The 27,129-nt window shown below is 44.6% G+C and overlaps 2 protein-coding genes across 17 annotated transcripts in view; one reads left to right on the forward strand and one right to left on the reverse strand.

Moving 5' to 3' along the window:
* The window catches only part of Nlrp1 (NLR family pyrin domain containing 1), a 40,967-nt gene extending 33,870 nt beyond the window's left edge, over positions 1-7,097 (reverse strand). For 2 of the 3 annotated variants that reach the window (XM_071603314.1, XM_027922644.2), the window contains exons 1-4: positions 6,862-7,097; positions 6,134-6,632; positions 5,061-5,222; positions 3,333-3,533 (exon numbers count right to left, since the gene is read on the reverse strand). In XM_071603314.1, coding sequence (XP_071459415.1) covers positions 3,333-3,533; positions 5,061-5,222; positions 6,134-6,452 — 682 coding nt within the window. In that variant the 5' untranslated portion in view covers positions 6,453-6,632; positions 6,862-7,097. The remainder of the gene's footprint in view (positions 1-3,332; positions 3,534-5,060; positions 5,223-6,133; positions 6,633-6,861) is intronic. The other variant, XM_071603315.1, reaches the window with a different exon arrangement.
* Mis12 (MIS12 kinetochore complex component) overlaps positions 1-27,129 on the forward strand; it is a 167,863-nt gene that overhangs the window by 71,923 nt on the left and 68,811 nt on the right. For 4 of the 14 annotated variants that reach the window (XR_003580711.2, XR_003580713.2, XR_011704967.1 and 1 more), the window contains 2 exons: positions 6,199-6,380; positions 6,879-6,942. The exons of 6 other annotated variants lie outside the window; for them this stretch is intronic. The gene's annotated coding sequence lies outside the window, so the exon portion shown is untranslated. Of the gene's footprint in view, positions 1-5,385; positions 5,492-6,173; positions 6,381-6,878; positions 6,943-27,129 lie in introns of all 14 variants that reach the window. 4 more of the 14 variants (XR_003580710.2, XR_011704968.1, XR_011704969.1 and 1 more) reach the window with 3 other exon arrangements.

Consider the following 27,129-nt stretch of genomic DNA (forward strand, 5'->3'; position numbering starts at 1 on the left):
ATATATTTTTTTCATTCAAATATTTATCCAGGGCTTTCCAAATGCCAGGCACTCCTCTAGGGGCTGGGAATAAAGAGTGAACTGACAGACACAACTGTCTGCCCTCATTAAGCCTAGGACTTGGGCCATGAGCTGCTCTGAGCCTCAGTTTTCTCATCTGTAAGTTGGGCATTTTGATATCTCCTTGTAGGAGGAGTGGAAATCATAGATAACGGAGCAGATGCTGTTGTCTCCTGAATGGCATCTTTTCAACACCCACCATTGCAGGACCTGCCAATCATATCCTTCAATAAGCACCTGTGATTGTCTGAGGGCTCTCTCATGGCCCACAGTGGGATGTGCCAGAAAGACTGCAAAGCTAATGCTCTAGAGAAAGCATTAGCTGACAACAGATGGGGTCCTCTGTACTCAGGACAGGCAACTCTGAGGAATGTTCTACATTGTCTCCCAGACATCCTCAACAGCATTGAACCTCAGTTGCTGCTTTGGTTTGGATGTCATTTATTTCCCCCCAAACTAATTGAAATTTGGTTGCTGATGTAGTGGTGTTGGAGGTGGGGCTTAATGGGAGGCATTTAGGTCATGGGGGAGCAGCTTTCATGAAGAGATTCATTCATTTCTTGAGGAAATGAGTTAGCTGTGGAGGGAATTGGACTCCCTTTCCTCTCTTCTGCAGCCTCCTGCTTGCTCTTCTGCCCCCTGTCCCTCTCTCCACACATGGAGCAGCACAAGATCCTCAACAGAAACTAAGCAGATGCGGCCATCTGATTTAGGACTCTTGGCATCCAGAACTGGCAGGAGATAAGTAAACCCCTTCTTTTTATAAAGTACATGGTCTCAGTTACTTTGTTGTAGCAACAGAAAATGAACTAAGACAGATGCTCACAGGGGTAGCCTGCTCCATGGTGCACCTTTTCAGGGATTCTTCCTCCCCAGACTCACTTCCTTCTTCACTCCCAGTGCCTCTGGGGAATCACCTCCCCAATAAACTACCTGCACACACAACTCATCTCAGGACCTGCTTCTAAGGGAACCAACCTGTGAAAGATGGAAAGATGCCTAGTGAACAGTGAGAAGCTGAGCTCATCATGTAAGAGATCGTTCCCCACAGAGGGTCTTCAGGCTCCAAATTAAGTCAGATTCTGAATGGTGCAATTGTTATAATCTCGCCCCACATTTCTCTTCCTAACATTTTGAATGTCTCTTGCTTTCCCCCCTAGATGAATTTTAAAGATGATTCAGATGATTCATCTGGGATGGTGAAGACCAGTTTACCCCAGGACACCTGGTGGGCTATATCTGGAGGTCAAGTTACTACCTGTCCTACCTTTCAGGCGGGATGAAGAAAATCTGGGGAGAGTAGGGAGTGTGGAGTCAATTCATATTGTTATTCTTTGTGAGACTGCAGCTTCAGGGTCCAACTCACCTCTGAAATCATAATCTATGGGTCTGCCTTTATTGTCTCTTGTGAGAACATTTCTAGCAATGTGAATACCTTCTAGGAACAATAGGTCACTGCCAATTGTTACCTGGGGCCACCACCCACTCTGCTCAGGCTGTGCCTCTTGAGATGCCAAGAGAGAACTTAACTCTTCTGATGTCACTTTTTCCAAAACCTCCTAGTTTTCATGGATCTGTGACCATGGACTCTCCTCTTGAATCAAGTCACACTTAAAAAATATTTTCTTTCTTGAATTAAGTAATACTTAAAAAAATCCTCTACCTTGAATGAGTTTCATTTTAATATTACGCCCCTGACCAGGTAGGTGTTGGTCAGCTCCATCCAAATCCACAAAAACCAGGAAGATGGCTGGATTTGGCCTGTTTTTGCCAGTCCCAGCCAGCCACCTGTTTTTGTACAGATTGCAAGCTGAGAATGACTGTTACATTTTCAAATGGTTGAAAAAAAAATCAAAAGATGAATATCATTTCATGTTGTGACAATTATATGATATTCAAAATTTAGTGTCCATAAATATAGTGTCATTGGAACACAATCATGACAGTTTGCTGGTGTATCGTCTATGGTTGCCTTAAGGCTGTGATGGCCGGTTTGAGTAGCTGTGGCAAAGACCCACAGAGTTTAAAATATTGTTTATCATTTCCTTTACACAGGCAGATTTTTTTTTGCCTTTGTTCTTGATCAATCAGAAAGCCTGCTGTGTGATTTCTGTACTTGTTATGAAACTGTTCAACTTCCACCCTTGAAGAATTTCTTTAGAATTTAGAATCAGGGAAAACTTGAGGAAATGGGTTAGCTGTGGAGGGAATTTGACTCCCATTCCCTTGAGTGGGTCTTTTCTTATTGATAATAGCTATTATGTAACCCATTATATTGCTCTTTTTTCCCTGCTTGCCAGGATGCTCAGAACCGATGGAACCTTTAATTGTAGCAACTAATTTGCCTTCATGGTTTTTATACTTGCTTTTTAAAATTTTTTATCATTATTGCATTCTAGTAATAGTGCATTGGTATGTTTCTGTACGATGCCTCGACTCCTTCCTATTTTTCTGCCTTTTCTCATTTCTTCTTTCCCTTCTTTCTTCCTTCTTTCCTTTTGTGAATGGGAAGTGGTGTGACTAATTAAATCAGTTGACACACATTGAGCCTAGGCCACATTTTCGGTCCATGAATTCTGTAATTAACTCCCATTTGTGTGTAGAAGGATTCCTTTTCACTCAACATCTCTCAGATACAGAGGGAGCATCCCCTAGCATGGGTTAAGACCATAACACCAGAAGCCAGTGTGGCTGTGGCTTTGAAATGACTGTCGTCATTGCCTACACAGCAGAAGGGAGTAGGACATAGGGGTTAAAGGTGTGGACTGTGGTGTTGGGGAGAAGGAAGGCTGAATTCCAGCTTTGCCCCACATTGTGACACTTTACTTTTTTCAGCCTCAGTTTTCTCATTTGCAAGATGGGACCATAAGAGTGGTTGTGAAATTTAAATAGAATGAGCAATTGAAGCACTGGCACAGGGTCTGACGTGGAGTGGGGTGTCTAGCAAGCACTTGCAGGCATGTGACTTTCTCTAGACCACTTCCAGCAGGGGATTGGTGAGAAGCTCTGTGGACATCAGATCCAGCTTACCTGACCCCTAGGCCAGTGGAGTATGTTTCTTGTGCTGGAGAATGCACCCACATCCGCATTTTTAGCGGCTTCCTAGAAGCAGTGCCTTGGTCTAGTGGTGACTGCAGTGTTAGGGGTCCTAGGGAATGGATTCAGAGGTTCTCCAGGTCCTCTGCTCAGCCTGTTAACCTGGACCCCAGGGATCTGATTTTGTGCATGCCTTTGTACCCCCGCCATGCCCCAGAAGCTAGGCAAGGCCTCACCTCTGTAATAATTTCCAGATGTTTCAGCCAGAAGCCTCTCAGTCTCAGGAGCTCCCTGATGCCTTGGTTCTGCATTGGTTTGAGGTGGAGGTTCCCAGCCCCCCAGCACTGTGGATGTGGGGGCATTGGGTGACTCTTGGCTTGGAGACTCCTGGTCTGTGGAGCTTGAAGGAGCTCGGTGGAGGAACAAGGGAGGATTTCCTGGATGGGGGGATGGGGGATGACAGAAGAGAAATGATTAGCTACTGAAAATGCACTTTGACTCTCACAATGATCTTGTGGACTAGTTGTTAAGATCTTATTGTTAAAGCCACATCAAGGTAGATGGAGAGTTTTATTTTCTTACGGCTGGTCTGAAGCATGTTGGTGGGAGTATAGTGTGTTTAAGGTTGCAAGATTTTGATGAACCACTTGAGAGGCCAAACTACCTATTTCAAGTAACCATAGTTACTCTGCAGCTTCCTGGGCAGGGGGGATCCTCTTTACTGCAGTGCACAGTTTTGCCAGACACTGAGAACTCAGGCCATGCAAGTTGGAGGTAGAGTTGAATTGTTCAAAGTGATAGAGAGCGGAAGAGCAGTCTGGTACTGTATTGGGCATGGGAAAGAGGAGAGTGCTCTTGGGAGGCATAAATAGTGGGGGAATCTTTGTTGGGGGAGACATGTGAGCAGTCTAGCCCCTCTTATCATATCAAAGTAGAGTGTTTGCTCAGATTTTGTGCAAGTAGATATGTGTGTGCGTGCATGTGTGTGTGTGTATGTGTGTGTGTGTGTGTGTGTAGCTTAATTCTACCCTGTGGAGTTGGAGGTGGTACAAGGAGCTAAAATTAAGTAGTATGAAGTCTCAGATGAGGGTGGAAAGACTTGTTCCACATCACACCACAAGTGGGTGAAGTCAGAATGAAAACTGAGGGCAATGGAGTTGGAGCCTGTAGCCACCCATGCCAGGACTTGGGAGCAGAGGAGTGAGAGTGGGCACAGAGGAAGGGGAAGGAAATTGGGGCAAACCCAGGACTTCCACAAAGCAGTGGCAGGGTGGAGAAGGAAATAACTTCCCCAGGCATGGATTGCTCTGGATTCTAGCCCTGGCTCTGCCCCTAAGTGCTTGTGAGCTTGAACAGGCGGGCTGTTCTCTCTAGCTCTTCTGCACTGTCAAGAGGTGGCCATTTTGATTGTTGGGATAGGAGAGGAAGAGGCAAGGGTGTAGCTGAGGTTTGAACCCTGGTGACCAAAACGATAGAGAATAAAATAAGAGAAGTTAGGAAAGGGAACTGGCTGGGGATGAGGAATGAGCCCAGCCTCATGCTCAGATTTTGTGCAAGTAGATATGTGTGTGCGTGCATGCATGCATGTGTGTGTGTGTGTGTGTTCATCTGGAGAACAGAAGCCTCTTTTGAACTTCTGGGCTACCCTGACCCTGTGGATCTTCAGTGCCCACCAAGATTATGGGATGAGCTCTGCATGGTCAAGGACCATGCCACACAGGACTGATGCACATGTGTCTCAATTTCCCCATCTGTCAAACGGAAAGGGGAGCAGTCTCAGCACTGAGAGGTCCTTGAAGGACCATTACTTCCAGCCGTATTGCTCTCACCACCCCTATCCTGTCTCTTTCATCTTTCCTCTATAGTATGCCCCCCAGGTCCCCATGAAGGTCCATGTGTACCTGTGGGGACCCACTGGCTGACTCACTGCCCCACCCCAGTCCCAGGCAGGGCTCTTAACTCACCTTTCTGGATGTGGCTAGGTGTTACAGGAAAAATTCTCTTTGATTCCTGGGTGGACCCGGTGCAAGGAAAATTCCAGAACTTCAGCACTTCTGTGGAGGTGGGCCAGCTAGGGGACTCCATGGCGGGTGTATTTGGGGAGCCGATGATTAAGGAAGAGTGGGCTATGGGAAGGAGACAGAGAGGTTGAGGGCTCGTCCGAGGGGCAGGAACAGAAGCCAGACTGAGCCTGGGGTTCTTCATATTAATCAGGTCCCATTTCTTAACCAAGTGAGGTCAGGAGAAACCCATGAGCCCACTGAGGCCCTCACAACCTCCCCCTAACAGGCTCATCCAGAGAATGGTATCCTCACAGACACCACTGGGCAAAAAGTCCTGATCTGGGGCTCAGGGAATTTGCCTACCTTTCCTGGTTCTGATGTTGCTTCTTTGGGTAAGTTAAAATTCCCCTCTGAGCATTAGCTCTCCCACGTGGGGCTACCAGCACCTGCCTCCCCGGGTTGCCAATAGTGATAATAGCAGCAGCAGCATCAATAGCAAGAGCTTGCATTTATGGAGCATTTACTGTATATTAGGCTCTGCTAACAGTTTCACATGGATTATCTCTTTTAACTCCCACACAGGCCAAGGAGACAGGCTCTTACTCTCTCATGGAGAAACAGAAGCAGAGTAGTAAAGTGACTTGTCCAGGGTGGCAGTGCTGTGACAGGAGCCTGCCTCTGCCTATCTCCCAGTCTATGTTCATAACTACAATGCTCTGTAAGGGCTTCTTAGGGAGCCGGGCTTGAAACCCATGCCCACTCCTCTCTGTACCCTTCTGAATGCCAGTCTACCCCCCCATCAGCCCTCCAGGCACTGTGAGGATCACATGGGGATAGAAATGCACTGGAACAGAAGAGGGTATAGGGCAAGGGGTCTAGCAAGAGCCCCCCCAGCAAGCCTTCCAGCTCTAGCCTAGTCTGGCACCTGAATGCTCCTTTGGGCAGTCCCAAGTCACCCACCCAGAGGTGGCTTGGTGGGAGGGTTCAGTGGTGGTAGTCCCAGTGGGACTGAGGTAGGGTCTTTTTCTACTCACTTGAAGTCAAGGTCGTCTTTGCCTGGGCCTGGGCACACAGCAGACTCAGGCCCATCTGTTCCCAGGTGTGGAAGGCCAGGTCCCAGGCTCGCTGCTCCCCATACTGAGCCACCAGTTGTGAGGCCACCTCCGTGCCACTTGCCTTCTCTGGTTGAGCTGGTGTCACACCAGAAGAACACCCAAAGAGTGTTTTGTTGGATAGCCGAAGCTGGAATTCCTTCAGCTCCTCTTTCGGCAGTAGCTCCAGGTAATGAGCCAGCTGGTCCTGGGTCCCTCTGGCCATCTCTGCCCCAGGCAGGAGAGCCTTGGGGATATTCATGGGGGGAGCAGTGGGTAAGTGAGTGGGTGGTGAAGGGCATCAGGCAGGTAGAGAAGAGTGATCTTCCTTTGCCTTGGCCAATGCACGTCTCTCAATGCACGACTCTCATGGGGATCATGTCTCTTAGCCTGGCAAACTCCGATTCAGCATTTGGGACTCAGCTTTGTAAACTGAGGGCATCTGCCAATATAGATGATGTCGGGAGGACAGAGGGGAGAGGAGTGGTAGGAGAATCACAGGAGGGAGGAGACCCCAGGGGACTGGAAGATACTGGAAGAAGTCAGAATCCATGGAGGTTCTGGGGCAGGGCCCAGGGCTGGTCAGGAAAGGTGATGGGGGAGGAGGAATGGGAGGAGGGAGGGGTGGGAGGATGGAGGGATGGGGAGATGAGGGTGTGACTGACACTTACTATTCTGGGTTCCTCAGATTCTTCCTTCTCCTGGGATCTGGACTCTTGGAATCAACCCTTGAGACACAGCACTGAGAGGAGGTGAGGTGGAGGGGGGCAGAGGCCATACAAGTAGTGGGCTCAGAGCCCAGGACTGAGCTCAGGGCTGGAGGGGGGCAGATGCCATGCAAGTGGTGGGTTCAGAGCCCAGGACTGAGCTCAGACCCATTTGCAAGTCTCTCCAGAATGCTCCTGGTTGGGACATCTCCTAGTTGAGAACAACCCAGAGCTGGCCACAGCAGGAAGGACAAGTCACCCAGAGGAAACCTCTGAGGGGTGTGGTCAGGGAAGGGGAGGGGCCTGGACAGGCCTATCTATATCCAGGACAGACACATGCTGTGTGCAGGTGCATATTGCACCCTGTCACCCATCACCCAGAGCCTGCCTGCAGGGCCAGGGTGCACATTCTCCAGGCAGGGGCTGGGGATGTGCGCCCTGGCACTGAGGGTAGGTGGGGTCCCCCTATATCTGCCAGGGCGAGCTCCTTAGTGGAAAACGTTAGAGTTGTCCGGGAAGCATCTTTCCAGCCTCTCATGGTTTGGGGGCTTCCTGAACCCCACTTGCTCATCCTGACATCTATCTATCTATCTATCTATCTATCTATCTATCTATCTATCTATCTTTCTATCTGTCTCTATATTATCTGGGAATAGATAGATTCCAGATCGAGGGGGCTGTGCAGGCTGCCCAGCTCTCAGCTAGCAAACATCTCCACCCGAAAGCGGAACAGTCCCTGTCTTATCGTCGCAAAGCCAGGCACTGGGGGAATCAGAGACAGATGTTCTTCCTCTTTTGTCAAAGTGGCAGAGTTTGGGGACTCTAGGTTGGAGAATGACATTGCCCAACTCATTTGCTATTGTGAAATAAATAACACCAGGAGTTTCAGAAGATGCCTTGACTTGCCCTGAGCTGGAGGAGCCCAGGCGTCAGGAACTTCAGTCCATGGCTTGCTTGGCCACTGGCGCCCTGAGCGGCTCATTCATGTCTTTGAGCCTCAGTCTGTTTTTTTTTTTTTTAATTAAGTGGGACATCATAAGTTTGCCAAGAGCCTCCAGTTCAGCAGGCATTCTTCAAACATCCTGGATCTGAGCTCTCAATCAGATCACTTCCTTTTTTCCCCTGCAGCCTGCCTGGATCACATGCTCTTTGTTTCAGTAAATGACTGCTGGGGCCCCAAACATTGGGTCTTCCTCGACTCCTGTCTCTCAAACCTCACATCTAATCTAGCAACTTGTGCTGACATCATTTAGAGAGATCCCGAGTCTTCTTGCCCCTGCCTATTGAGACTGCTGGTCCAGCCAGCATCTCTTTTACCAGGATCGCTGCTCTAGCTTCCAAATTCTTCTCCATGGTGCTGATGCTGCTCTTTTGCTGTCTACTTAGCCCAGCAGCCAGAATTATCCATCTAAAATATGAATTAATTCAGTTCTCTCCATCTCACTATGAGTAAGAGCCAAAGTCTTCCCAGTGGCTCACAAGATGCTGTAATCCAGCCCTGTGGTCTCTCTGGATGATATCCGACTCCCTTTCCCTCTCTCATTCTGCTGGGGGTCCTCTTGGCCTCCTTCCTAGTCTTTGAACACACCAAAAACATTCTCACCCCCGGGCCTTTGCACTGGCTGTTCATTCTCTTGGAATGACTTCCCCCAGCTATCCAGACTCTTGCTACCTGTACTATAACGCATTATTCCTTCCCTCTAATACCCTTCACCCTGCTTTATTTTCCATTGACACCACCTGACATTATAGACTTTGTGTCATCCTCACCTGCAAATAGAATGTTAACTTTTGGAAGACAGGATTTCACTTGTTTTATGGACTCTTATATTCCCTACGCCTAAATCATCGCCTGGCTCACAATATCATCACAATAAATGCTTACGTATCCTGAATGTCTTTTTGACTTCTTTCCTTTTTCATCCTTCTAAGCAGCTATTTACTCTGGCCACTAGATGGCACTCAAGTACTTTCTGTAGGTTGAAACTGCCTCATCAATTAGAGGATCTCTGGTTCTCTCCAACTGAGTGCTTTTTTTTTTTTTTAATTGCAAAATTAGCTTCTTGTGGACACAATTTAAAAGCAAAGTATTTTACCAAGTTTCTAGCTACATAAACCAAAAAAAAATAGATGTTATCTGTTCTCTATCACGTGTAATTATAATGCCCCAGAGTCACCTGCATTCATTTTTTTAGCTATTCTTTTTGACATTTGCCTTCACATTTCTAAATAAACATTTCTACTATTAGCTCTTTATCATTAGTTTTAGGTATCAGCTTTTGACTTCCTGCTATACAACATGAGGATTTAACTCTTTTCATGCTCATTTTCATCCAAATACAATCTTTCCCCTGCTCCATCCCCCATCTTCCCAATAAAGTCCCCCCCTGCATCCCCAGGTGGCACATATAAATGGAATCATATAATTAAAAACAAAAACCTCTATTGGGGCCTGGATTTTTAAAGTCCTGTCTGTTTCTGGTGCTTTGGGTCTTTGCTTCCTTTCATTGCAGGCCTTTTAGGAGCACATAAAAAAACCAATTTTATTCAAGTCATGTTATTTTCTATTAAAAAAGGACCAATGAGGATCCTCCACGTGTCCCCTACCTGACCAGAGTAAACTAATGCTTTCTTTGTAGATTTAAATTATCGTGACTTCAAGCCAAATCTCTGCAGCTCTTGGATGTAGGTCTCCTTAAAATTTGTTTCCTCTCAGCTGTTTCCAAAAGTGTCCTTGGCATTACCTGATGGGGATTCTGGAGTCAGTCCTCAGTATGCTCTCTGACCTCCTGGTCTTACTGCCTTGCTGTTGTCCCCAGGATTTCAGATGCCATCTCTGGCTCCCTGAGATTGATGGGCCTTGTTGTTCTTTCTGGCCCACCAATTCTGGGGTCACTGTTCTTTTTTTTGCTCACCCCTAAAATGTGGGACAGGATCCCCTTGATTCTCCCTGACACAGCTGAGACCATGATATAAAGATAACAACTTTGAGGGGCTGGGGTTGTGGCTCATGGTAGAGCACTTGCCTTCCACACATGAGGCACTGGGTTCGATCCTCAGCACCACATAAAAATAAATAAAAATATTGTGTCCATCTACAACTAAAAAATATTAAAAAAAGATAACAACTTTAAACAGACCCTCTTTTGTTTTGTTAAAAATATTTTTTAGTTGTAGATGGACACAATACCTTTATTTATTTATCTTTATGTGGTGCTGAGGATGGAACCCAGTGCCTCACCCATGCTAGGGGAGTGCTCTACCACTGAGCCACAGGCCCAGCCCTGAACAGACCCTCTTAGAGGATCAGGGATAAAGGGAAATGAAGAGAGCAGAAGGTGTCTTACAGTGGCAGCTGCTAACAGTGTTCTTGGAGCCCACAGATCCAAGGCCATTCTTGAGGCCTCTTTTCCAGCCTGCAGTCTCTAGCTCTGTCTGGCCTTCTGTTGACATGGCTAGGTCATTCTTCAGCTCCATGATTCTCCAGTCACCTCCATGCCTGGGAGGCTGGGTCCGTCTGGCTTCTGATCCCCAGGAAGAGATCATTCCAACATAGTGAAGCTTTGACCTCCTCTCATGATGAGTGACATGGAACTATATCTAACCCTTTAGGTGTGTGGTTAGCACTATGGACCCAACAAGACAATAGCTGACAATTCATCTTCTACAACTTGGTATATTTCAGGCTTAGCTAAAACTGTGCACCGAACACTGGTACTTGTCATTCTTGGTTAAAAAAGTACAATCTAGTCCATCTAGTCTCCCTCATTCCCTGTGCCTCCTCTTCCTCCTTTTTCTTCTTGATACTGGGGATTGAACCCAGGGGTGCTCTACCATTGGCCAATCCCCAGTCCTCTTTAGTTTTTGAGACAGGGCTTTGCTAATTTGCTGAGGCTACCCTTGAGCTTGCGCTCCTCCTGCCTCAACTTCCCGGGTTGCTGGGACTGCAGGTGTTTGCCACTGTGCCTGCTCCTCTTCTTCCTTCTAATCTTTCCTCTAGTACAAAGTGAAGGAAATATCAGGAATTGGTGTTTCTCCCCTAACCACGGTTTGCTTTAATCTGTGTGAAATTGGACAATATCAGAAAAAAAAAAGACAGATTCTGTAAAGAACACCGATATTTATTTGGGAAAAGCACAACAGTTCATGAGAATATCAAGATATTGCAGTGGGAATATGCATGATATAGTAAACTATGGGTGGATTCAAAGAGGATGAGGCAGCCAGGCATGGGGGCACACCCCTGTCATCTCACTTACTTGGGAGACTGAGGAAGGAGGATTGTAAGTTTGAGGTCAGCCTAGGCAACTTAGTGAGTCTCTGTCTCAAAAAACAAACAAACAAACAAAAATACAAAACGTAAAAAGGGCTGAGGATATAGCTCAGAGGTAGAGTGTCCCTGGGTTTATTCCCCAGTACCTAAGGGGGCGGGGAAGGCCAGTTTTCAAAAAGGGAAGTTTTCAAAGACAAAAATAGGGAGGATTACATCAGATATTTTGAAACAATAATTCTTGACCACGATGATTAATAATAGGAGTGGTGTCAGTCTGAGGTTGAACAGACAGTTAAGAAGTTGTGGGGCAGATGTCCCTGAAGAAGTACTTTTTCTATAAGGTTCTGGTGTGGCGTTTGGTGATAGTAATGATTAGGCAGTCATGTATTGGAATCCTTCTTTCATAACCTCCCTGCTTTACTTACTTTTTTTTTAAAATTAAGATTGACACGAGTGCTCCATTTTGATCATGACAGCATTCACATTCCTTTACAACAAGAATATACATGTTCATATCGCCATTTTCTAAGAACACATAATGTCCAAGGGACACAGTCAATTTACATCACTTACAGTAAACACATCCTCCTACTCTGAATATTCTCATTTGACTTTCTTAATTGCATTTAAATCTCAGTCGAGAACAATGATGGGTTCCTGTGTATGTCCCATAAAAATCACCCACCACTAGGGTCCTCCTATGCTCCAGGTGAGGCAGACCAAAATCTCCACTCCAGAAATCATGCATAATGTTTTAGGAATTCTTTTTACCTTGAAAACACTTCATATGTACAGGAAAATGGTAAGAGTTGTGCAGTGAGCTTCCATATAACCTTTATCTAGATTCCCCCATTGTTACATTATGACATTTGCTTTCTAACTCTGTACACCATTGTTCAATTTATTTTTATTTATTTTTGGCTGGTTATTTGAGAATAAGTTGTAGATGTCATGGATTTTCACTTATAAGGACTTTGGCAAGGATCTACTAAATAGTTATTTTCTTATATAACCACAATATGATTCTGGAAATTCAACATTAATCTGATACTACTATCCAAATACACTTAATTTTTAAAGAGAAATTTCCCCCTTATTTTTTAAAATCAGTTATTAGGATAACAAAATATAATACAAAAAAAAAGGTAAAGTAAAAAGTTAAAATATTCGACTTCCTTATCATTCCAACCACTTCCCAGGGGTAACCAGTGTTACATGGATGTTACATGAATATTTCAATGTTACATTAAAAAATTACATTTTTTCATGAATGTAGTTACTTCTCTATGTACCACATATGTAGAACCTGATTTTTTTTTAAAGCAGAGAATTCTTTTTTTGAGATGGGGTCTAACTATGTTGCTGAGCCTGTCATTTTGATTTATTTCTGGTTTTTAATTTTAGTTACTTTCTCCATTGAGTCACTGTTCTTTTAATGTAGTTCCTCCCCTTGCTGGTTTTCATTTCCTCTTCACGAAATATCTTATTGAATATGTTTTTTAGTGCAGGCTTTCTAGTTGTGAATTCTTTTAACTTTTGTTTATCATGGAATGTTTTTATTTAATCATCTATCTGAAACTTAATTTTGCTGGGTATAGTATTCTTGACTGGCATCCATTTTCTTTTAGAGCTTGGCATATGTTATTCCAAGACCTCCTATCTTTTGAGGGATCAGCTGAGATCTAGATTGGTTTTCCCCTAAATTTTATTGTTTTTCTCTGGCAGCCTTTAAAATTCTATTATTATTCTGTATTAGGCATTTTCATGACAATGTGCCTTGGTGTGGGTCTGCTGTAATTTTGTATATTTGGGGTCCTGTAAGCCTGCTGTATTTGATTTTCTATTTCATTCTTTAGGTCTGGGAAATTTTCTAATATTATTTCATTGAGAAGTTTGTGCATTCCTTTGGTTTGTATCTCTAAGTCTTCAACTATTCTGATAAACCTTTTCAGGTTATCCCATATTTCTTGAAAGTTCTGTTCATGGTCTTTTAACATATTTTCTCCACAATCAACTTTGTCTTCAAGATTATATATTTTATCTTCATTGCCTGAAGCTCTGTCTTCCAAGTGGTCTAGTCTGTTGTGATGTTTTCAATTGAATTTTTAATTTGGTTTATTGATTCCTTCATTTTGAGGATTTCTGCTTGTTTTTTTTTTTCAGAATCTCTATCTCTTTAATGAAGTGATCTTTCACTTCCTGTATTTTCTCTCTGATTTCACTCCTTATGCCATCCTTTACTTTGCAGACCAGTTTAACTATCTACATTCTAAACTTCTTCTCTGACATTTCTTCCACTGTGGTATCAATAGATTCTATTCTTGGAATATCTTGGTTTGTTTGGGGCTATTTGTTTCCTTTCATGTTGCTTGCATGTCTACCCATGTAACAGTGTGGATATGAGGCAGTAGAGTTTCTACCCTGTGGACTTACAGTGTCTCTGAAGGTTTATAGTACCTCACTGTTTAGGGAGAGACAAATAATAACAACAACCAATGCAAACAATATACAGCATTAAACCAAATATTTCCTGCTCCAACATCTACAATGCTAATTATCACAATAAACAGAAATGATATGATCAGTTATTGCCTACAAGACAAACAGCATGTTTGCAAAAGGGTTTCCAATTTCAAATGGTGGACAGGGAGAGAACAGAAGTGGTATAGGATTTGATGATTATGAGGGAAAGGAGAGAAGATAGAAGCAAAAAATTAAAGAAAGAATGAAAGAGAGAACAATAGAGGTTGTTTGTTAGTGGAAGAAAAGAAAGAGAATCAAGAGAAACACGTAAGAGAAAAAATATATATAAAGTAAAAATTTTAAAAAATTAAAAATAAAAATAAAAGAATAAAAAGCAAAACTAAAATATACTAATCAAATATCCTAGTCCTCAAAAACCTGATCTATGAAAAATAACTGGCTTCAAAACTGCTGGAAATGAGAAAAAAAATCCAAGTATGAGTATGTATAAATGTCCATGAACATTAAGATCACAATTAAACAGAGGAAACAAACAAACAAACAAACAAACAACAACAAAAAACCAAAAAAGAAAAAAAAATTTCAATGAAAAGTTAAAAGAATTCTTTCCATTGGAGTTCAAAAGATTTTCAGTTTCCCTTCTCAGCAGTTTTAGGTTGGGTCATCTGGAGCATGATGCTCCAGCCTATGGACTGCTGAAGTGAGAGAGGCAATTTTACACATGGAATTCCTTGAGGCAAGGTGGGCTCTTCACTGAATGCCAATTGTTCTGATGATTTTAAATCCATGCACCACTAGAGCCCAGTAATTGCCAGTTCACACTGGAAGACTGTACCTCAGGGATCTCCCCCTGGTTTCCACTCCTGTGGTGGAGGAGCCAATTCTTAGTCCTCTATGTCACCTGCAGACCCCATGTTTCCTGATCTTGGGTTCAGTCTTGAAACTCAATTTCTCCCACCCCTGCCCTTCCAAATTCCCAGACAGATATGTCTCTTTGGCTAGCAGCTGGATTGGAGGAGGAGGGATAGAGCTGGGTAGGTTTCTGAGACCAGTTGTCTCCTGTGTAAACCTCTCTCCATGTATGATTTTCTGCTGGTCACTTAAGCACACTCTGTGTTGTTCAGTGTGTGTTGACTGGGCCTGGGTTTTGGGTCAAACTTGGGTTTGTCAGGAATTGGCTCCCTTAGCTGCTAGTGCCCCATGCCACTGCTGCAAGACGGCTCCTTCCTTTGTCCTCTGCACGCTGCCTGGGAGAGATGGTGGCTTCTTTCCAGCCCAAGAATATTATGCATGCGCCTTTTAGTTTAATCTGAAAATGTCCTTGATCTCTAAATGCTCCATACCTAGATATGCCTCAGGCCTCCTAAAAGTGCAGATTCCTAGCTGGGCACAGTGGCGCACACATGTAATCCCAGAGGCTTGGGAGACTGAGACTGGAGGATCGTGAGATCAAAGCCAGCCTCAGCAAAAAGTGAGGCGTTAAGCAACTCAGAGAGACCCTGTCTCTAAATAAAAAATACAAAATAGGGCTGGGGATGTGGCTTAGTGGTCAAGTGCTCCTGAGTTCAATCCCTGGTGCAAAAAAAAAAAAAAAAAAGTGCGAGTTCCTTTAATTCCCTTTTCCTCCACTTTGCTCACAAAGGGACCCTTTTGGCTGGTGCTTCTGGTCTGGCCATGGCAGTGGCTGTGCTGCTGGGGATTTCTTCCTTATTTTATTATATCCAACCTCCTGAGTCCCTGATCTGCTTTGAATGTCCAGTTTTAAGTTCCAGTGAAGTGCCCCCACCTTTTTTGTTTACCCACCTGGCTGAGAAGCTTCCTATCTGCTTTCTTGGTTTCATGCCTCAGAGCAGAGCCAGGAAAGTGACTCCCTCTAGTCCGCCATCTTGAAAACCTCCCGAGGCTGGCTTAGAACTGGAGATTCCCCTTACCTCAGCCTCCCAAGTGTCTGGGATGACAGGTATGTGCCTCTGTATCCAGCAGGACCTAAGTTTTCATGAGTTGATTTTGTTTTTATCTTAAAATGGTTTGCAGACCCTTTTATGTTAGTACATATCGATCTAAACCATTCTTTTCCCTTTCCCCTGTTTTTGTAGTCATATAATAATTTGGATGTATAATTTAAAAAATCAATTTGATGAAAATCTAGCTTGATTTATTTGCATTTCTCTGCTACAAATCATGCTTCATTGACCAACTTTGAGGACTTTTTTTTGGGGGTGGTGGTGAGTGGAATCCAAGGCTTCATGCATGCTAAGCCATTGCTCTGTACCACTGAGCTACATCCCCGGCCCTATGACCAACTTTGTACACACATACATCTTTTCACATATGTGTGAGTACCTCTAAGGGATAGATTCCAAGAGAAGAAATTTCTGGGTGAAGGGATCACACACGTAAAAATTTTGGTTTGGAAATGTGCTTTTCTGGGGGAAAACACTTTTCTTGGGAACTATGTTAACAGACTGGAGATGTATATGCATAACTCTTTGGTTTGTCTTCTGGGAAATTTTTTTTAATGTCAAATATATCATCCTTCTCTTAAGAATATACATGAAAAGCTGGTTTGTAAGCCCAATGTCTTGGGAGGCTGAGTCAGGAGAATCGAAAGTTCAAAGTCAGCTTCAGCAACTAACGAGGTCCTAAGTAACTTAGAGAGACCCTGTCTCAAAATAAAAAAAAAAAAAAACATTATTACGCGTGTGTGTGTGTGTGTGTGTATGTGTGTGTGTGTGTGTGTATATATATATATATATATATATATATATATATATATATATATATATATATATATAAATTTTTTTTCTTTCAATCTCAGAGAATGTGATTCCTATACCATCTACACTTTTGGTTTCCTCTTCTCCCTATTCTCATTTTCATTTTGTTTCATATGCATACTAACTTAATGCATTTTAAACTTTTCCTGTATCTTTACATAATGTAACTTTTGCACCAAGTGCTTCCAGAAAAACTTTCAATCAACCATTTTTTTTTTTTTTTTTTGCTATGAGTGCAGAAAATGGTTGAATGGAGGTTTTTGATGACAGCCCTGAAGCAGGGAGGGAACAGACAGACAGCTGTCTGTTGAGAGAGCTCTGTTCCCTGCAAACCCTCTGTAGAGCTAGTTCACCTTGCTTTCCCAACACTTTCCTAAGACTGGGATCTTAGATGCAGATGAAAACCAGATCTACAAGACTCGAAAGTCTGTCCTGCACATCATGTTGCCTTTGCTGTGTAGAAAGTTATGCTGGTATATCCAACTATAACAGGTTCATGGCCCTGTCACTCCCAAGGCTGCTTCTGAAAGACAGTTGGGATGTGAACCTCAGGCTTACTGTGGTCCTCACACTCAGGGAAGCCTGACCTCTTGGGGCACACCTGCATGTCTTGCATTAAGAGGACTGTCTCTCATGCCCTCCACCTCAGACTTTTGAACTAAGTACAGAGGTTGGATGATGACCTCTGAGTGAGTATATCCAGATTCATTGATGTCAATCAAAGCAAAGGGGCTTTCATTGTAGCAGGAGGGACTGGGGTAACACTGCTGCAGGGTAGGACTCTGCTCAGGAAGAGGTGCTAACTATAGAAATGAGTTAGCGGAGGTGAGCATGGAATCCCCTTCAAGTGCCCTTGAAAGAATAAGCCCGATCTTCAACTGTTGGAGGCTTAGGGTGGATGATTAATAAGGCCCCTGTGCCAGCCCTGCTAAACTTCCCTAGAAAACTACAAATCCACAATACCAACTGGTCATTAAACTCCATTACTCCAGGCTCTCTTTTCTCTACAAAATTTGGCTTAGGCCACCAGGTGGTGATGGTTCAATAGAAATAAGCCACAAGTGAAAGCATTAAAAACAGGCTAGAAAGCTCTGAAGTCAAGAAAGGATTTATTTATTTTTTCTTGTGAACACAGTGGCCCCGATGAGTGGGCTGGTCGAGGAAAATTTGGAGGCTCTAGGGGAAACTCTGAATAACAAAGACAGAAGAAGAAGCAGATGCCACATGTGGTGGTCTCCTTGGCCTCTCAGGGATCACCCAGGCTTCCTTGTGTTCACTCTTAGTCAGATTCAGAGGCCAGGGCACTGCCCAGTGGATCATGGGCAGATGAAATATGCCACCTGGAATGATTAGATCAAGGCCCACTAATCTGCAGGAATGATCAGTAGGATATGAGCTAGTATTCATGGAGCTGTCCAGGGTTCTTACCAGGGCCTGGCTTCCTTTGTGGATTGGTCTTTTGCTTTCTTGCCTTTTTTTCCAGGGCTTTGTCACAAATATATATATATTCCTAATATATATATATATATATATATATATATATATACTGAATTGCTTCCTCACTTGACAGTCTTATTGTGCCCTTGGGACCCACCAATTAGTCTGCTAAATCAGGTCCAAATGGGTGCATCTCAGCACAGAACCAAATGAATTAAATGCCTCATTCCTCCTCCATATCTATGGCATTTAAAAAAATATTTATTTTTTTTTAGTTATAGGTGGACACCATATCTTTATTTTTATGTGGTGCTGAGGCTCGAACCCAGTGCCTCACACATGGTAGGCGAGCACTCTGCCTCTGAGCCACAACCCCAGCCCCTCTGTGACATTTTTGATTCTCAATTTCTGTCCATCTCATATCACTGCCGTGAAGGGTGCATGGTGGGAAAGTAGCAAGGGATGGTGATGGAGGAGTGAGCTGTGGCCAGATTGTGAAACCTCCAGGTGAGAATTCAGTGCAGGGCAGGTGCCTTGTCTATCTCGGAGTGCTCATAGTGTCCTGCACAAATTCCAGGCACAAAGTAAGCACTCAGTAAAAGATGTGTAATGTCTAATAGTGTAGAACTGTGTAAAGGTTATGGAAATGTGGGCTGGCTCTAGGCTCAGTCCCCTGGAATGGCTCAGTTAAAAATTCTCAGAGGAGAAGAGGGTGAATGATCCCTATTCCCTTTTATTTCTTCCTGGTATTAATTTACATCTGGATTGACTAAAAGAACCAGTCCTTTGTTCTTCTGTGTTGCTTCTCACTATCTTAGACTCATGTGTAATACAAGGTTAAGATAGGAATGATGAAGGTAAGAATCAGGAGCACAGGTGGAGCTAGGGGAGCGAATCCAAGATTGGGGACTACAGTTTGACAAACAGGCTGTAGGGAAAGTAGGTATCTATTATGCAGCTCAGAAACCAGTAGGTGAAGAAATAAAATTTCAGAAGTATCCATATAGATGAACCAGAGGTAGATACAGGGAGTGATTTGGAGAAAATACCCAATCTTGCTCTGGTGTGGTGTGGGGAGCCCTGATGTCAGTGCCCATTGTGATCTGAGCAAAAATCTTCCCTAGGGCCAGGCACCATCCAGCAGGGCATTGGGGGCAAAAGGCAAACCTCCTCCTCTTTGCACAAACTCTGGAGCACTTATTTGAAGGACTCTGGGAACTTCTTTGGTCTCCACAGCTCCTTAGAGATACATTGAGTTGGAAGAAGCCCAGTGAAAGGCCATGAGTCAGGTGCCCTGCATCCCTCTATCCTTTCCTACAAGTATTTATCTCTGAGATGTTTCCATTTTCTGTATTTGCCCTCTTATCCATTCCCTCTGATCACCATCCTTTCTTCCTTGGGTTACTGTGATAATCACCTCTCAAATGCATCTCTCCATGTCTGATCCAACCACTTCCAATCCATCCTTTGCAAAGGCAGCCAGAGAGATTCTTCTGGAATCCAAACTTAATCACGTCACACCCTTCCATAAACCCCTTCAATGATTCCACACTTTTGGGTGTCACTCAAGGTTCTTTAGCCTTGGCCCACATTTCAGCCTTACCTATATCCCCCTCTCCATGTGTTCTCTACTCCAGCTTCAACTTCACAGTGTCCTTGGAACCACAATGTCCTGTCACCCACTTGGTGCCTTTGCTGATACTCTTAACTCTATCTGGGATGCCTTCCTTGTCTTTGATGAACTTCTCATCTAAGATCACGTTCACATGTCACCCCGCGCTGGAAACCTCTCACTTCCCCAGGCACAGTTCCTTCTTTGCCTTCACGTAAACTATTTATTTTCCTATTTTTCTGTGTTAGTCAGCTTTCTGTCACTGTGACGAAATATCTGAGTAAATCAATTTAAAGGAGGAAAGATTTATTTTGGTTCATGGTTTCAGTCCATGGTCACATTGCTGAGGCCGGTGTTGATGCAGAACATCATGATGGGGAGCATGTGGCAGAACAGAGGTGCTCATTTCATGGTGGCCATGAAAGAGAGAGAGAGAGAGAGAGAGAGAGAGAGAGAGAGAGAGAGCGCGCGCAGGGTAGAGGGGATGGGGCCGGTGAAGACACACCCCCAGTGATCTACTTCCTCCAATTAAGCCCAACTTCCTAAAATTTCCACCACCTCCCAACAGTGCCACTAACTGGGGACCAAACCTTGAACACCTGAGGCTTTGGGAGCATTCCAGATGCAAACTCTAAGGATATATTTGAGGGCTTGGTGCTCCTCTGTCTCCCTGTGGGGCACATGTGGACTCCTTGAGAATAAGACTTACACTTGCTTCCTCTCAGAGTTCCCTTTCCCCTCACCTCACAGCAGAGTGCCTGGCACTTATCTGGCGCATGATGAGTATTTTGAGATTTGTGAAATCAGTCAAGCCTAATGGGCAGACCCAGAGGGCTTCCCTATGGGGGCGGACCTTTTAATCTAAAAGGGTGGAAGGTGAGTCAGAACACAGCCAAAAGCTCTAAAACACCAAGGTGAGCAGAGGTCTGAACGAACTTCTCTCATCTGTCTCCTGATCTTTGGGCTGGTCATTTCCCCTTGCTGGTAGACCCATCTATTGACCCCCTCTCTCCCTGCCACTCTTTTAAAGCTTTATTTTACTTATTCAGTTTTACATAGTGCTGAGGGTGGAACCCAGTGCCTCACATATGCTAGGCAAGTGCTCTATCCCTGAGCCACAACTACAACCCCTAGTCTTTATCTTAAAAGCTGTGTTCAGGCCATTGGCTGCTGGTTTCTGTCTAGGTTTGGCTGGAGATTAGAGTGTGGAAAGAAGAGAGAAGCCAGGACAGGTCCCCTCTTCTCTCTGCTTTGGGCAAGGAGAACATTTTCTGGTCTGGCTGTATCTACATAGCTGTTCCAAGTCCCCTCTGGACATCTTCTCCTTCCATGGTCTCATCTCTTGCTGTAGCTCAGACTGGATGGCCCTGCCTTTTGGGTTTTGGTAATTCCATCATCCCCTGTGTCCTGGAGTAGAGAAGGGACACTGGTTTCCTGCTGCTCTTAATTCTGATCGCTTCACAATATCTGGTTTGGTGTCTTAGTCTTTCTAGCCTCGTGTGGCCAATTTTCTCTATTTGATTCCCTGGGATTGAAATACTGGAGTGATTTCAGTTTTTCCCAACTGGACCCTGACCATTATAATATTTTTTAAAGTATACTTTAATATTATTATTATTATTTGTGGTGCTAGGGATTGAACTGAGGGCCTTGTGCCTGCTAGGCAAGTACTCTAATATTGAGCTGTGTCCCCAGCCTTTTGAATTTTATTTTGATACAAGATCTTGATGAGTTGCCCAGGCTGGCCTCAAATTTGTGATTCTCTTGCCCCAGCCTCCTGAATAGCTGGGTTTACAGGTGTGTGCCATCATACCCAATTATTTTCATTTAAAACTGATGCATAGTCATTTTACATATTTTGGGGGGGGGTATTACAGTCTTCTTGCTTAGATATGCTGAAGGTTCAGTCCTGGGTTCCTGGACTAACCTCTGCCCTTGGTTTCACCCACATGAGTACCTTGCTTTGATCATAATGTCCCCGCAAGGCAGCCATTGGTGGCCCTTATGAGAGCCAATGTAGTTTCTAACTGTTGGATGCCTTTCATTTCCCACTGGGTGATGTTGGTGGTCTGGCTCCTTGGCTCAACCAATCCTTCCATGCCCTTTGGTTCTTATGAAGGAGGATCTTGAATCTTGGAAGAACAATTTGGGAGGCTTGGTGCAAGAGCACAACCTACTTCCAGGATGCTAATGATGTTTTGTGCCCTGACACTTGGAAGAGAAATGTTTGAAACACATTCAGAGAGTGGTAACCTTCAACAATTCATTAAGCCAAGAGTCGGTGCCAATAGGAAACATAAAACCCTTCCTGAGAGGCCTGGCTGAACTCAACAATTGATCTGTATACTACTATTAAGGTGAAAGAGCCTGTCATGTGGTCATTACTGCTATGGAGCAGTGATAAAATACTTCAGGGAAACTGGAATCAGACCTGTGCTGGGTGAACCAAGGCTGATCACCTGGTGGTTTCCAGGATCCTTTGCAGGATGCAGGAGGGTGAAGAGACTCCACAGCCTCTGGTGGAGGGGTTGGGATGCAGGGAGCAGGGCTGGAGAGGAGGTGGATGCGCCACTCTGAGGAAGTGGCTGGGACCAGGTGCAAGCTTTCCCTGGAGCAGAGAAATGAAAATATTTAAAGCTTCAGTTTGACAAGTAAATATGACTCCCATTGAGCAAAGAGAGAGGAGGCAAGAAAGAGCTAAGAGAGAGTGGGGGAAAGAGATCTGGGACCAGAAAAAGGGAGGACATTTCAACAGAGGTCATGGAGGAGCTAGGATGGCAGAAAAGATAGGAATCCAGCTTGAGGGGCCCCAATCCCCATTCTGCAAGCAGGATCTTTTGGCTCTAGGGATCAGCACTTCTGCATGCCTGGTGCCTGGCAATGCAGAGGTGGTGAAGTCACAGTTCTCTTTGGGAACTTATGCTCTGGCTGTGGAGACTGAACATAAAGCAGATGACCATGGGTCAGTGTGATAAGTGTGCTGGTATGTGCCCGTTGCTGTGGAAGCTTGGAGGAGGAGCACCTGTTGGGCAAGTTTGGTGGAAGAGATGTCTGTGGGGCATCCTGAAGCATGGTCTGTGGTTATGCAGGAAGAAAGGAAGCAGTGGAGTCGGGGAAAGTACTGCAGGCATCTAGAGACTGGTATCCAAAGACCTGTCACGAGGGACAGAAGGATGCGTTTTGGGCACTGCTGTGGAGGCAGGTGGGTGACAATGTTAGGAGAGGCTGGAGAGCTGAGTGGTAGAGGAAGGGGCCCTCAGAAGTGCCTGATTTGATTCTGGGAGGCTGGAATGTTCTCCTGTGAGATGTGGAAAACTGATAAAGCAATATGGCAGGGGGTGACACAATCCTATTTGTGCTTTAGAAAGATCATCCTGGCTGTGACAGGGAAGCAGGAGTGAAGAGGAATAAGAGTGAGACAGGGAGATGAACCCAGGTGGTGGCTGCTATGATTTGTCTGCCAACTGCTTCCTGCCACCCCAGGCTATGCTGTGGACCCAAACAGTCCAGCTGAAACAACCAGGCAGAGAGACAGGAATTGTCCTGTCCCCAACCAGGATCCATGGGGCTCATTCTGGAATGGAGAGAGGGGTCTCAGTGAGCAGCTTTCGGGACAGAAGGGCAGAGGCATCAGCCTGCCAGGCTCTGAGATGTGCATCCTGAGCTTGCACGTGGAGTGCTCTGTCCTCTGCAGGCCACTGCAGGCCGATGTGTGATCAGTGGGACTGGAGCTTTGCAGGTGGAGGCAGAGGTTTAATGGCTGCTGATGAGTTGTGAGAGTGAGGGTTTTTTTCGGGAATGTATGTGAAGGAGGCATCTCTATACAGCTAAATTCCTTTATTAACTTAATGAGTTTGGCTGCTTTCCTGGAAACGCAAGTGCCATTTGGCACCATCGCTGCTGCTTCAGAAAGGGTGTCATTAAACTAAGAATCTGTAGGAACGCACAATAGCGATAAACGAAGCTGCTGGGGGAGATTTGCACAGCCTCACGCAGACTTCGCAAGGACCTTCAGATGGAAAAGGCTCTGTCTCTGAGGCTGATACTCAGTTAGGGGCTGCAGGTGGAGGTGGTGCAGACTCCAGTAATTATCTGGACAATCCATCTGTGCAGGTGATGGTGGATGATTCTGGGAGCACTGACATTAGAGCCATTTTGAGATTGAAGTAGAGACTTCAAAGGGGTCAAAATGCAGGTGTGTTGGTGCATGCCTGTGATCCTGGCGATTGGGAGGCTGAGGCAGGAAGATCACAAGTTTGAGGCCAGCCTGGGCAACTTAGTGAGACCCTGTCAGAAAATAAAAAGGGCTGGGCATGTACCCAGTGGTAGAACACGCACTGAGCATGCACGAGGCCATGGGTACTACTAAGAAAACCAAAAAGGGGTGGGGCTCAGAACAACTCCCAACCTTCTCTGTCCCAGATGCACCCTTACATCTGAGTTTCTTTTTCTTCCTCCCTCCCTCCCTCCTTTCCTACCACTCTCTTTCTTTCTGTGCTAGGGATTAAACCTGTTGGGCAACTACTCTACCACTAAGCTACAGTCTTAGCCCAAGCCTGGGTTTCCAAGGACAGAATCCAAGTGTCATTCTTTGTTCTATGTCCCAGCTTTGCACCACTTGTCTTGGTGGTTCTCAAACCCGCCCCCCCCCCCCAAGGAAACTTGAGGCCGATTACTTCTTGCAAATGCTGGATCAGATTTGGAACCCCGCATTTTGGAATTAGATCATTGGGTAGAGTGAGAACAGCACTCTGATTTTGTTCTTGGAGTGGGAGGAAGCTTGAAGTTAGGGGTGGGGACAGGAATTTTTGGACTTTTGAATTGATACTATCATTGTGAAACCCTCTGTCTGTAAATTGACTCTGGACCTGAAAATTGGACCCGGACACCCTGTGGCAATAAAAACTTTTCTGATTGGTGTCAGCCAAGAGATTCTGTCTTAGTTCATGGGATGTCAGGTCCTAGGAGCCACTGTTGCAGAGAATGGGACCCAGTGGCTGCAGACACACTGCAGTGGCTTCCTGACACTCTTAAGTGTCAGTCATCATCTGTCGCAGCTGGAGATGCAAGCCTGGCAGCAAGCCTTTGGTGGCGGTGTTAGTCCCTTACAGGGGTGAAGTGGAGGCTCAGAGAGATGAAGACGCTGGCTAAAGGTCTTTCCCCTGGTAGGTGAAGGAGACGGGATGGAATTCTGATTACGTTCTTTCCAAACCAATGCCTTTGCCCACATACCTCTCCTTGCCCATGAGGAAGATGTAGGTTGGGGACCCTCGTGAAGTCAGACTCGAGCTCAGCCCAGCTGAGAAGAGCGTCTGTGGCTCCTTCCACCCCCTCTTGGCTCCCATCCCAGGAGTGGATTCCACATGGTTGAGAGCTTTTATAAAAATTTCAGTTTTCAATTACATGCTCATTGTAACAAATCCAAACAACACAAGGCAGATAAAGTAGGTGGAGAAAAGCCTTGCCTCCCTCTCCCGGCCAGAGATCTTCTCCTTCACTCCAACAGACAGAGTGTGGTGGGCGGGGCCAACTCAGGAGCCAGCTTGGGTTGGCTCCGCCCCTGGGTAACTCCACAACTTCTGAAATGCCACTTAACCTCCTCAGTGCCTCAGTTTCTTCATCTGTAAAACAGGACAAGAGTACTTATCTCATGAGGCTGCTGTAGGGATTAAATATTTAGATAAATGTCTGGCAAAGAAGAAGTACTTGATAAATCATCAGCTATTTTTATTATATATGTTGTTTAAAATCCAAAATGAGTATGAACACTACACATATTGTGCCTCAGCCTCCTTTTTCACTTTACAATATGCTGTAGATTTCTTTCCAAGTTGGTACATATGGTACTTCTTTAATGCTTGTGTAGAATTTTATTTGTAGGGATGTACTATAATTTATTCATCCAGTTATGGGTATTTATATTGTTTCTACTTTTTAAAAACCATTAAAAGTAATGTGACCTTGGGCGCTTTACATGGCCTTATGAGCAAGAGAGAGTTCTAGGGTGGGATTACAGGATTCTAGTATATACACATTAAATATGATTATATATTTACAGAGTTTTTTCCAAAATTCAGTGCCAATTATATTTTCACTGATCATGTAATAAGAGAGCCTGTATCCTCATCCTTAACCAATACTAGATTTATAACTCATTTTATAACTGATTGATGAAAGAAATATCCAACTAAATGTGTATGTCGATTGTGAAAAAGATGTTCATATGAAAGTAACTTAGTCATCTACTTTATGCCACAAATAGGCACACATAATACAAAAGAGACAACAGCCCAAGAAAAAGATGGCAAAAGTCATGAGACTCCGATGGCACACCTTTGAACAAAAGTTAGGAGTGTAGGCAACACTATGCAGACATGCTCAAATCCTTATGATGCTATTCATTATCGTCCTCATTTTAGAGATGAGAAAACAGAGGAATAGAGAGATTAAAAAGTAGTTTGCTTAAGACCAGGTGGATGGTGAATGTCAGCTTAGGAGTAGAACCCATACCTCCCTAACATCAGGATCTGCTCTATTTAAACGTGCACCCTCCGTGTAGAAGTCGCCACATACTTTGGAAATTGTTGCGGCCTCAAGAGAGTGGAACCTTCTGTAGCCTGAGACACAGAGCTCTGAGTGGTTTGATTCTGCCGTGCTTCTTGTGTGACTTCAGACAATTTCCCTGTGATACAGAGGGGCCACACGGTAATAGGGAAAAATCTGGGTTGCCAGAAAGCATTCCGGATCCCCTTCACTCCTCGGGATGAAGAGACTGGGAGATAAGTGGCAGGACAGCTCCTCCCCAGTGAGACTCTATTAGCATCCCTGTATATTTATATCAAATAGCCCATAACTCCTTCTTGCTCTCATTTCTGTACATGCCTAGCAGTGTAGTAGTAAATCCTGGGCCTGCCTGCCTTTCTTTCCTTTTTTTTTTTTTTTTAACAAAATAGAATCAGAGTCTTTTGTGTTCAAAAGCTAAGTGTTCATAAATCAGTGCTCCTTGAATGGGAAGATGTATGTGGATCCGTGAATCCATCCAGGGCTTTGAATTATTTATCAAGAAGAGATGCTTCTTGAAAGTCATGCACATTTCAGACCCATAGCAAAACTGGGTGGCTTCTCAAGATGTCTTTGTGGCCATGAGGGAGGATGACATGAATTTAAAGAATTACTCTGGGGACCCTTCATCATTTGGTAACTGACCCCACTGTTCCAGTCTCCAGATGTCCCAAGATGCAGCCACTCCCAGATGCTCAGAGATTCCTGATGCATCATGTTTGCATGTAGTGTTCCCTCCCCTTGGATAATCCTTTCCACTTATCCATCCTTCAAACTCTTTTTAATTATTTTTTTTTTGGAATTGTAGATGGACAGAATGCCTTTATTTTACTGATTTTCATGTAGTGCTAAGGATTGAACCCAGTGTCTCACACATGCTAGGCCAGCTCTCTACCACTGAGCTACAGCCCCAGCCCCCATCCTGCAAACTCTTATGCATCTGCCAAAAGCCAGCACGCATGTCCCCATTTTTTAGAATCAAGTTCCCCTTCCCTTGGTCAGGATCAGTAGCTTCCTTCTTTGTAAGTGCGGCTAGATGCAGATCATTTCAAGGGCAGAGTTAGTGAGATCTGTCTATCCAGCAGTAG

This window comes from Marmota flaviventris, chromosome 17, assembly GCF_047511675.1.
Source record: "Marmota flaviventris isolate mMarFla1 chromosome 17, mMarFla1.hap1, whole genome shotgun sequence".
In the NCBI taxonomy this organism is placed as follows: Eukaryota; Metazoa; Chordata; class Mammalia; order Rodentia; family Sciuridae; genus Marmota; species Marmota flaviventris.